The sequence below is a fragment of the Cheilinus undulatus genome, linkage group 11 (genome assembly GCF_018320785.1).
Source record: "Cheilinus undulatus linkage group 11, ASM1832078v1, whole genome shotgun sequence".
Taxonomy (NCBI): domain Eukaryota; kingdom Metazoa; phylum Chordata; class Actinopteri; order Labriformes; family Labridae; genus Cheilinus; species Cheilinus undulatus.
In genome coordinates, this window is record NC_054875.1 from 32060014 (window position 1) to 32072159 (window position 12146).

The 12146-nt window shown below is 37.8% G+C and overlaps 1 protein-coding gene across 3 annotated transcripts in view; it reads left to right on the forward strand.

Annotated features, from left to right (window-relative positions):
* Positions 1–9566, forward strand: part of si:rp71-79p20.2 (zinc finger protein 704) — a 56729-nt gene extending 47163 nt beyond the window's left edge. For all 3 annotated transcript variants that reach the window (XM_041800246.1, XM_041800248.1, XM_041800249.1), the window contains one exon: positions 828–9566. In XM_041800246.1, the coding sequence (XP_041656180.1) occupies positions 828–939 (112 nt within the window). In that variant the 3' untranslated portion in view covers positions 940–9566. The remainder of the gene's footprint in view (positions 1–827) is intronic.
* Positions 9567–12146: the final 2580 nt, after the last annotated feature.

Consider the following 12146-nt stretch of genomic DNA (forward strand, 5'->3'; position numbering starts at 1 on the left):
TGATAATGGGTTGTTTGTTCATCTTTTGTCAAAACAAATGTATGTAGGCCTATTTTGCTGTTTCTTTTGTCAATGCTGACAACACTGAAGTGGGGCTTTATCTTTTCTAAGATATGAGTAGGTGAGGCCCTAGGGAAAAAGGTTGGGAGCTATTGTGTTACAGTGGTGTCTTTACTGTGTTATACAGTAAAATAGACCCATTGTCCTTATATGAAAACATACATTTTTTTACATTTTGAAAACTATTTGTTGAGATACAGTGTTTAGTTATTATACTTACCAGGCTCTATTTATCTGATATAAGTAGGAGATATTAAAAATGCATACCATATAAAAGCTCAGGTCTCAGGAGGATGAAAGGTTATGAATTGGATTTGGTTCCCCTTGTAACTGTGATATTTTTGATGGCTTGCTGTAGATGAGCTTGAAAGTTAAGATATGAAGACTCTCTGCCATAATGCTAATATTAAAGTTGAAATAATGATGATAATAATAACAGCAGTCAAGGTCCATGACACAGACTGTATTTTCAAACCCTGAGCTGCTCTTAATGATGATGAATCAGGATACATAAAAGGAGCATGAACAACTGTATCAGACAGCCTCCCTTTTCAAAGATGCCTTCCTTTGTTAACAGTTTGTTTATATTGACTTGTTCTAAGTAAAGTCTGTTTTGTTCCTGTGACCCTGATCCTGCCTCTACATGCCCGTGAATACACTGGTCTGCCTTTGAGCGCCTCTGTACATATATGTGTTTTTATGCCCGTGTGGGCGTCTGGATGTCTGTGTGTGCATGTCCTTATGCTGTCACATCTGCTGTTACCAAGGAAACCCCGCGGGGAGGCGAAGAAGTGCCGAAAGGTGTACGGCATGGAGAAGAGAGACATGTGGTGCACAGCCTGTCGCTGGAAAAAAGCCTGTCAGAGATTCACCGACTAATCCTGCCCCTTTCCCGCGTCCATAAGATGAACTCTTCCTCACTCAGAGCGACAGCGAGGTGGGCTCTTCCACTGAGAAGACGGAGGGGAGATGTCATCTCGATGGAGCTTTCAGTGCTGCTTCCTTCAGCCCAGCAGGGGTTTCGCCTTCTCTATTTCCCTTTTCCAAACACAAAGAGAAATGAAACTGGTTGATAAAAAGAAACAAAAAAGAAAAATCAGTTAGAAAAAAGAACTTTTATGCAGGATAGGAGACTTTTTCTAAGACTGAAACAACTCAAGAATTTGGATACTGATTTGATTTTTTTTTTGTTTTTCACTCGCCATTTTTCACAGCCTAAACTCCAGGCTTTGTTTAAAGACTACAGATAAGCTTTTGGTATACTCTGTTCATTATAGGATCATCATGTAATCTGCTGTTTATGGCGTGGATCATGACTCTTTTTTGAAAGTTCAAGGGTGAACACCAGTTTTGCTCGGTAAGACCTCTGTAGCATATCCGTTTTTATTGTCACTGTTTAAGGGACTTCAAAGCTACCAAAGGCTTAAAGCCTGTTCACTTACAACCGACAGTATAAAAATCCTTAAATCAGCATCACTTTGCTCTGCATCGTCCCTGGATGATATGGACAGTATATCTATCAGTATCTAAAGTCTGTTCTTTAAGATAATTCAACAGCCAGCTAGACTTTCTATGATTGTGCAAAGATGCACAAAACCCTCAGAAAAAAGTGGTACAAAAAGTTTCCCATGGACTTTTCTGAAACATTTTTGAGAGACATACACAATATATGAGTTCTATTTCCGTCTCTTCTTCTCTAACACTTGTACCCTAAAAGATATGCACCTTGAAGAAATGAGTTGTCTTTTAGGGAATCACTGTAACCACAGCGTTTGTCTGAGAGAGTGGATTTGTATTTCTTTAGACTTTATTTTCAGCAGTGACATGCTGAAGCAACTAGCAGTTGCACTGTGCAATCAGCAGAATTACAGCATCTAATATTGTCGTTCTTGCTTTGTGGTTGTCATTGTAGTTTAGGGGAGCAGTGGCTCAGTTTTTCCCCTATGACAGCTGATATGCTTTAAGAGATTGTTTACCACAATGAATGATCCAGACCTTTGAAACTCTTACACACACTTTGATTCATGTCAATTGTTTTGTTTCTTTTTAGCTAATTAACTGAGATTGTAACCCACCAATCACTACCTGACTATAAGTCAGGCGGTCACTTCACTTCTTACAGTTTCAAATGGAGAGGTTACCCAATCTTTAGTCTTTGAAAGAAACTTTCACTAACCAGCATTAATACAGACTATGATAGAAAGAACTGACCTCTGTTATTTTAGAAAAAGTTGTGATTAGTCTTGTAAAATGATCCAACATTCGGTCTTACGTTTGATAATGAAAATAAGAACTGAAACTGCATAAGCAGAACTTTAAAAACGTTTTTACCAAAGTGGAGTTTAGATTTTTGCAAAAGGCCTTTAATGTTAAGTGATGGTCCTGCTTTTCAAAACTTTAGATAAAATGTAGATGGTAGATTGTAGATAGTTAGACGTTTTACCTTTAGCTTCATCCCTTTTAATCTATTTTCTTATTTGAAAAAAAAAAAAGAAAACTGATTTTTGAAAATAGAGTCAGACTTGAAAAAGAAAATAGCTCCCTTTTAATTTTAAAGTCCAAGCAAACAGAGACAAGCATTAAAGAAGAAGTGGAGTGTTAGAAGCTTTGGTTTTTAATTGGCCCACTATTTTTCCTAGGCCTACAACCAAGGGCCAAGAGTATGCTATTTGCATTTAAATGTATTTGGCTCAATAAAGAAGTATGACAGCTTAATACTGATCCCTTATTCGTGATAAAAATGTCAAAAAGTAAAAGACGTAACTGGAAATTGTCACTCTTTTGTAGCAGTCCTTTCATTCAGAGACCCTCAGGAGCATTTTTATTAACTTGTGCTCAACTGACGCAGATAATATTCAGGTTTGATTCGTAAAATCCTCTTTTTTAGGTCAGTGGTTCTCAATCCGTTGGACATCAGGAGCCATCAGCACCTCCTTATGAGAAATTACAACCCAAATCTCAAAGATTTTATAGCCACACAAATGTATTTAATAGACAAGGTCACAATTTGGTCCTTAGATGGAACAAAACATGATTAAATAAACAGGACAACACAAATATGTCTGAAAGGCATGCTGTTACAGAATGGCATGCATACACTTTATTTTTACTTTTCCTAGAATAAATGGAAATTTTGGCAATTCCTCGAGGAAGTACTACATTTTCTTGGGAAAACCAGCTCTTTTTATTCGATGAAGATGAGATAAATAAGGAAAAATCTTGTGTAAAATTACTGAAATTCACCCCAGTTCAACCCACTTTGCAAATTATGGCTTACGCTTTGACAAAAATGGAGGAAAAAGCCCCAAATTTCCTCAGCTTCATGAACATTCTGCCCTCTGTCTTTCAAGATGATGTCCTCTTTTCAAGTTTATGAAACATTCCATCCTTGCCTTTGAAGGTGATGCCAGTAGTCCCTGTAAAGTGATAAAAAAAATCTTTATTTTAGGTTTGTTGTATGACAGACCACTGTGTTATGATCCACCAGGCCAAATTTTGATCATAGAAAATGTCTAAGTTTATGAAATTAAGCTTGAAAATCTTTTGAATGAGGCAGTATAATCTCAGTGTTTTCACATGTTTACATCAACCTCATTCCAACATATCTAGTATGTTAAGACACAAATGTTGGATTTCACTTTACAGGGACTTTAAAGTATTGGCCTCCACTTCTGTCCATTATAGACTGTTAGTCCCCCTTTTGTTCCAGGCACACATTCACACTGGAAGCAGCTTCGTGAGTCCTGACCCACCAGTTGAGAACCACTTTTCTAGATTATACCCTGCTTCTCATTAACAAAATTGAAATATCCCCAAAAAGTCCTCTCTACTGTCACTGTGAAGCCCTTTCTCCTTAGATGCTGATTTAGACGAGGAAAAACTCCACTTATTAGAAAAAAAAACAACAGGTGTTTTAAAGGCGAGTATTCATTATAGATGTTTATTTTTGACTCTTTTGCAGTTTTTTTGAACTCCCTCTTGTAAATTCTGCTGTTTGTTCTCTTTTGACACTGATCTGACCTTATTGTCATATACATCCACACTCACTCTCACACACACACACACACACACCCACATACACACACACACACACAGTGCCTTTCCTCTCCTCTATAAGCCGGCTGTGGAGCATCCTTGACTGAGGCACAGTCCTCTGTCTCCATAGAAACACCTGTGCTGTCCTTTGTCGCCACAGGGTGACTTCTGTGGTCTGCTGGCGACCAGTTATCACCTAGCGATAAAACGGAGAAACACATGCTCGAGTGTTAATTGGTGTCTTCAAGTGATTGGGCAAAAATGTTAAGCACTCGTCAGTCATAAAGAGTGAATTTTAACTGTCATTTAATTCTGAAAAAATGATGAATCCTGCCTGGAAATCCCCAGCAGCATCCCAGATAAGCTAGGTCTCTCTCTGCAGGCCTCCTCTGGTCAGAATCTTCACAAAGTGCCAATGAAAAGAACATAAAAAGAAAAAAAAGGTGAACCAACCTGATGAAATTGCACTACGTTGCACTGCACAAAGATATGTTTTATACGTGGACGTTTTATATACACAAACTTTTCAAGTGAGAGGATTTTCTGTTATTTCTGAGGGCGTCGTCACTGCCTAGTTGGAATAAATGGGGTGTCAGGGAGAGAGGTTCTGTACCTCTGAGGTCCCCCCATTGTTAGCAAGTGATCTTGACAGCTATAACTTGCTTTGTCAGATTTATTGGACTTTTGTGTGCTGGCTGTTTTCACCGGTGAGTGAGAGGTACTGAAAAGTACAGCTTGGTACTAAGTCGGTCACTTGCCTTTCCTTGGAGGAAAGAAGCACCAGCCTTGTTTTAGTGAAGGGAAAACACCGGTTTCAGCTACACATTACAGATGCTTTTACACTGATTATCCTCTGGGATGATATTCTTTTTTACCCATAATTCTCATCTTTGTGCTTTTACTCAAACAGGTTCCTGCTTATTTACATTTTACTCGGCTGAGGTAGTGACTGTATCAGTGCTGAATACCACTTTTCATTCTTTTATCCCTGGTTTGGTCATGGTTTGATTCAGTACATTTACATGCACTTAAACAAGCCAGATTATTGTGTTAGACTGGCTAAAACTGGACTTTTATAATCCATTTAAACATCTTAGTGCGACTGAGAATGTTGAAGATGAATGAAAACACCAAGATAATGCAGCTGGGGATGTGGTTTACTCTTGCTTGTTTGAACATCAATGGGACTAGACTGGAACAGGTGTTCTGCACATGTTCCACAGTTTCCATGCAGAGTGTTGATTAGCATCAATGCTAACCAGAGCAGAAGGTACATTGTTGTCTACCTTCAGATATCTTAAGCTAGAGAGTGGTGTGCATCGCATTTTGCCAAAAGTAAAGCATAGAGTCTTTACAGAATGTATGGAGCCAAAAAATGTGTCCATGTTTTCATAGAAAGGGTCTTTTCAAGTAGTCCTTTTTGGTTTGGAAGGTTCCTAACTGGGAGAAACGACCCAGAAGTATGAAAAGAGCTGTTTCACTGAATTCACTAAAAGATACAAGGCAGTCTGGCTGCAGACCATTCATCTCTGACGGCCACTCTCACAGGCCGTTCATCTGAGACGCTGTACTTCTCAGAACAGAAATACAACCTAAAACCTTTGAAATAAAGTCAGATTAAACTTCCTTTTAGGGTTAGGGTAAAGGTTAAGGTAAGGGTTAGGATACCAAATGTTATAAGTCAGTAACCTGGCCTGCAAAACTTTATTACAATACGTAAAAAAAAAAAGCCGAGTAAACAGTCTGCTTACAGGAAGAAAGCTCATCCTCCATGAGACATTCTAACACAGCCAGTGTGTAGCTAATTAAGCTACTTAAGCAACAGAGTTAACAGCGCTATTTAGGCAACATTTGTTAAGCTGAGCTTAAAAGAAGCTACATAGCTAAGTTAGCTTTAGTTACATTTGCTAAAGCTGACGTTGCTTAAGATAACTTGGCTATCAATAATGGAGCTATGTAGCTAACATAGCTGTGTAGCTAATGTGGCTAAAGCTACGTTCACAAAGCTTTAGCTACATAGATATACTATCTAGATAACTATGTTATGTTTGCCAAAGCTTATGTTGCCAAAGCTAACTATGCTACATTGGCTTGCATAGTAATGTTAGTTATGTAGCTAGTGTAGCTATGTTAGCTTTAGCTAAAGCTAAGGAAGCTTAAGCGAGCCAGCGCTTGTGTAGCTACTTCTCTGACAGGTCTAAGAATAATTTAAAGTTTGATTTCTGGTATTTGTATGATTCTAAAAGTAGCTTAATGACATAATGTAATTATTCCAGTTCACATCATAGTAACAAAAAATACGAACAGAAAAGATTTTTCTGTATTAAAGGAATGTTTTTAGTCATTTTCATTGTGCCTTTAAGTTAGCCAAGAGCTGAAAATCAAAGAGAGTCTGTGTAGACTTAAACAGCTTCGAAAGAAAAGAAAGTTAAAGCTATAACAGAAAGGCAGATAATAAAAGAACAGATCTTACTTAAACAAACACCTTAGCAAAAAATGATTTAATGATGTAAGTACAATAAGAGATCCTTTCAACTGTTCTAGATGTTCAGACTGTCATATTGTCTAAAAGCTGCCCCATGCTGATAAACAAAAAAAACTTAGTTTGCTAATTTATTTCAAAGTTTTATGTTTTATTCGCTGCACAAAACATCACAGAGAACACGTCAGACAATTGGTACAAATTTTGTAGTTCATTTGTGGTAAAAAGTAGTTTTTACACAGTAAACCTACGTCACATCCTTAAAATTCACCTAATGTACGAGAAGTCTGATTCTTTATCACTGCCATTCTCTTAGCCTGTCCTTTTAGTCACACCATTCCTTGATCCTGCAACATTTTTCATCAAGGTCAAAGAAAAGTGGGAAAGGACTTTTTTGAACAGACCCTGCTTTTTTAGTAGCAACTTGTCAACAGGACAAGGTCCATCATACCTAGCTGAAAGAGGGGATGTCACCATCCACCATCCTCCTTTCAATACAATTGATTGTCCAGCTGTGCAGGTATATTGGGATAAGGATAGAAGTCCAGTCAAAAGCCTCATCAAGCGTTAACCATAAGTCGACGTTACGGTGCATGTAAACGTACTGAGTGTGGCATGCAGCCCATCAGCTCTCTCTCCATCCTCAGTGTCAGCACTTTTGGACTCCACCAGCAGAGTCAGAGTTATGTAAACAGGTTCCTGCATTTCAGCCTTTTTGAAAAGTTGCACTAAAAGTTGCCGGTGACTATCAAGGCTGAAGCTTTACCATCAGAAAAAGCTTGACTCAGTGCTGTAATGTTGGTCACTGTGGCCTTTGGGTACAATGGTTGTCACAATACTTTCAAACTAGTAGGAGTCTAGTAAAAGACACACCATGGCAGCAAAATCGGAAGCCCTAGGCACCACATATTGGGGAATCTCTTGTTTTCAGCCATGAAATATCGCAGGCAAATTCCTGCACACTGCCTAAGTTGCGCAAAAACAGTGAATGTTGCAAATATATTTGTGCAATTAAGATAGTGAGCGTGATTAATTTCACTCCTATGCACCTGCCAAATGAAGCAGATCTAGTTTTTAAAAATTTTGTTACTTTTGGGTATTATCAATGATCACGATAGGAGAGACTGTATTGGTTAAAGCATCTGAAATTGAGAAAGTAACCAAATATCAAAAAGTCTGACAACCTAAGTGGATAGAGAGTAGTTTTTGTGCACAGATAAGAGACCTTAATAGGTGAATATCTGGTTGTAAGATCAACTTTACTAACTTCCACTTAAAGAATGAGTGATGGAGATTGAAGCTGTGTTATGGCTGGAAGGCAGGCACAAGACGCGCAGTGACGATGTAAATGGATTTGCAGTTTCAGGGCTTTCTTGTACATATGCAACATAAAGAGAACCGTGAGGCTTTTTTTCATATATTGTTGTTTTTCTTTGTTGTTGTATCTTGTTATATGAAAGGTTTTTTTTACATTATAGTTGCTAAGAATATTTTCTTTCTTTAATAAAAGTCAATTGAGAAGCTATAGTGAACATAACACGTAAAGATTCAATGTATATTGTAGCTTAGAGGCAAAGGGGAGAAAAAAAAACTTTTGAATGTATAAAAAAAAAAACCCACAGAAAGAAACGTCTTTTGTTGTTGTTGTTTTGTTTGCTGGTTAGTTTGTAGTGAACCTGTAATGATTTCGGTATCCAAATCTTTTAACACCCACAGACAGCTGTCGCCACACTGCTAACTCATATCAAGTGACACAACCATGCAGTATTGCTTTACTATCCTTTACTTTGTGCAATGAGATGCTTTATAATGGAACAAGACCTAACCTTTGGTGACATCTCACTCACACTTGATGTTTGTCTCTCTCCCTGCCAGATAGTCATTTGTTTCTGAACGTGTGGTTGTCATTCGTGGTTAACGTTTAGTTGTTTCTTCGGCAGGATGAAAATATTAACCTTGTGGACTCTTTCTCCTGCCCTGCACATTCCAACAGACAGCACGCTTTCTAGTGTCTTCCACTTGTTTCCTAATAGACGTGTCCTTTCTGTTTCCTCTTACTCGCTGCGGTGATTTGTCTCTAATCACTTTGTCCTTTCCTATTTCCTCTTCTCCTGCTCTCCAGCTTTACTGTGGTCCCACCCAAGCCTTTACCCAGTATATTAAGCTAAACTAAACCCTTGAAATGTGCATAAAAAAAGCCTTCATATATATTTTTTCTCCACGTCAAAAGTGTATGTGCTGCTTTCTTGAATGTCAGTTTGTGTGTAAACCAGCAGCAGCAGCAAACCAATGGATCTCCTTCCAAATCAAATGTAATGTAATGCATTGCAATGGCAGCTCCACTCAGTCCTCTGCTTCCTCCTCTTCTTCTTCTTTTGTGCTCTTATTGTTTGTCCTGGTTCTTATTTGATGACCATTTTTCTCCTTGTGTTTTTACTGAGCCTTACACTGGCTGGTGTGAAAACTGACTTCTGCTTGTTGTATTTTCTTCTCGTTTTTTCATTGATTGATTGATTGTCTGGTTGAGTTTGAGGTTGTTTTGCATGTCTAGCATCGCTCACCGCCCCCCTTGTTCCTTTTTTTATTTTTCAGTCGTTATAGGAGATAAAACACTGAAGGGTTTTATATGTTCGATTTCCCCTTTCAGTGTCTGATAACCCGAGGCTGATGTTTGTTGTCCTAAAAAGTGAAAGAAAACGCTTATCACAGCCTGACACGAACGCAGAGTAAAAAGCGTTTTAAATGACGTCAGCTTTGGGTCTTCACTGGAGGGCAAGATTTTCCTCCTGTGTGTGGGCTCTGCTCTTCATCAGCGGTCCCACGCACACGGATGAAGCACTTTGTGAGGAGTGGTGCACTCAAGGAGTATTTGTGTGAATGTCAAGCCTATAACTAGTGCTCGAAAAAAGATGGATGACCATGTAAGATGCTGATAATGTGATCTATGTGATGTAATGTGATGGAAAGAAAATAAACATGAATGGAAGAAGAGGGCTGCCATCAGCTTCTTAATTTACCTCCTAGATATATGTACAGGACATACAGAAGGAATTTAGACCCCGTCTTCAATTTTGTTATGCCAAAGTCTGATGCTACAATTAAAAAACATTTTTAGTCTCATTAATTTACTCTCAGTACCCCATCATGAAAAAGTGAAAACAGAATGGTGTAAATTTTTGCAAATCAATTTAAAATAAACAAAATTATCAGTTGATATAAGTATTCAGACCATTTGCAACGCCACTTAAAATTCAGCTCAGGTTGTCTCCCATTTCTCTAGATCACTGCTGAGGTTTTTGTTTTTTTATTTAATGTTTTGCTAACATAAAAGGTGAAAGAAGTACAAACTTGAATCAAAACCCATTGTCAAGCCAACAAAGCAACATAATAGATGGACTGAGATCCCACTGTTATCATCATTCTCAACACTGATGTCAACAAATTCCATATGAGATATAAGCAGTTTACTCCAAAAGTCTGAGGTTCTGCCTTTATTCTTATAATACGTTTTGTCTAAGTCACTGTAGCTTGAAGTCCATTCCACAAGTGTGGTATTTCTTGGTTTTGATGCCTTCCACTTTAAAGCTATGCATTTCCTTGCTGCTAGTAAGGCCAGATCTACATTCAGAGGTGGAAAAAGTACATGACTATTGAACTCAAGTAAAAGTACAGTTTCTTTGGTAACCCTAACCCTAACCCATGTACTCAAGTAAAAATAAAAAGTAATTTAAAGTGTACTTTAAGTCCTGAGTTGCTACTGTGGAGTTGTACATTAAAATATATCCCCTTACTGACAAGAACAACAAAACCAGGTTGTTCAGGTAAAGTCACATCTCTACAATAAAGTCAAGTACACGGAATAATATCCGTGTCAATTATTGGTCCACATCACATACACTTCAGTTAAACTACACTTTTGAAATGTTGAGTATTTTACAATTTGACAAAGCTGCAGTAAGGTGGACCGTAATAAGTTATTTTCCACCCCAGCCTTCATTCATACTTGTCCACTTCTCTGACATGTTTGTTCCAAGGAGACATAAACAGACACATAAACATGGAAACACTGAGATGTCAATCTGATAACTGCTGTACAAAATGCTAAGAGGTCATATGACTCACCTCACTGTTCATTTTAGGTTTCTCTGGAGTATAATAAACCCTGTGTATTATCTTAAATAGTGCTAGTTTATGCCTTAAATTATAAAAGCACTTATGAATGTTCCTACAAATAAAATATCAGTCTTATTGATGGCCTTGCTCCCACTTCTGTCTTAAACAATCCGTATTTACAAATGAACTTTCAATCAAAACCTTTTAAATCCTTGAGATAACTTCAGTCTTCTTCTCCTGTAGTGTAATACAGCATCAATTTTTGACTGCCTGTGCTCCTGTAAAGAGCCCTGCTCAGTCTTTGCTGCTTATTTGAAAAATCTAAATACATGGGAAGAAGGAACTTCATATTTCTGTTGGAGCAGTGTTAATTTCGTTGACTTAAACTATTTGTCAGCAGACTTAAACCAACAAAAATAGATCTGTGATGACTAAAAATAGACTAAAATGTAATGTGGTTCTTGTCGGACATTCAAAAGCTGTGATTTCTCCTGGGGAAATTTGTCAAAATACAATGCATTCGTATCTATTCTGTCTCTCAGCTGTAGAAAGCAGGGACCCCAGGTTTGGCAGGGTATATAGAACACACTACCATGATTTGGTATCAGATTTAGGCAAGAAAATAAATGCTTGGACTAAAAGTAAAGACTAAAATGTGAGGACTTTTTATGGACTAAACCTTGACTAAAATGTTTTGAATGTCCACCTACTAAAACTAAAAAGGGTAGAAATTACTAAAATGTGACCAAAACCAAAACAGATTTCATTTAAAGACCAAAACTAAGACTAAAATTAAAAATAGCTGCCAAAATTAACACTGTGTTGGAGTTCAGCAAATGACAAGTGAGAAACTTCCCTGGTACCTTAGTCATTCTAGAGTTTTAATGTGTGACATGAGCAACACATAAATCGATTTGGCTTGCTTTTAAAAGGGACACACCTCTCTATAAAAGGCTCAGCAACCAGTTCCTTTGACTTGGTTTTTGCTCTGATATGCATTGTCAGCTGTGAGGCCTTCTATAGACAGAGGTGTGTGCTTTTCCAAATCAAATCCAATGAATTTAATTTAGCACAGGTGGACTCCAGTCAAGGTGTAGAAACATCTAAGCAAAGACTTAAATGTGATATTTCAGTGTTTTATTTTTAATAAGTTTGCAAAAAAATCTAAAATTCTGTTTTCACTTTGTCGTAATAGTGTACTGAGTGTAGATGAATGAGAATAAAAATGTTTTTTTTTCAAACTGTAGCATCAGGCTGCAATATAAAGTAAAAAAGTGAAGGGGGTCTGAATACTTTCTCAATGCACTGTAAAGGAGTGCAGCATGTTTGTGAGTCCAAGCTCCTCAGACAAGCTTCACTCCTTTGTGTCTGCTCTCTTTAACTTGTCTCTTCTGCCCCCTTGTGGACAGACTCTGGTAGTAAAGGTATCAGAAAAAAGGCACAGCACACACATGGG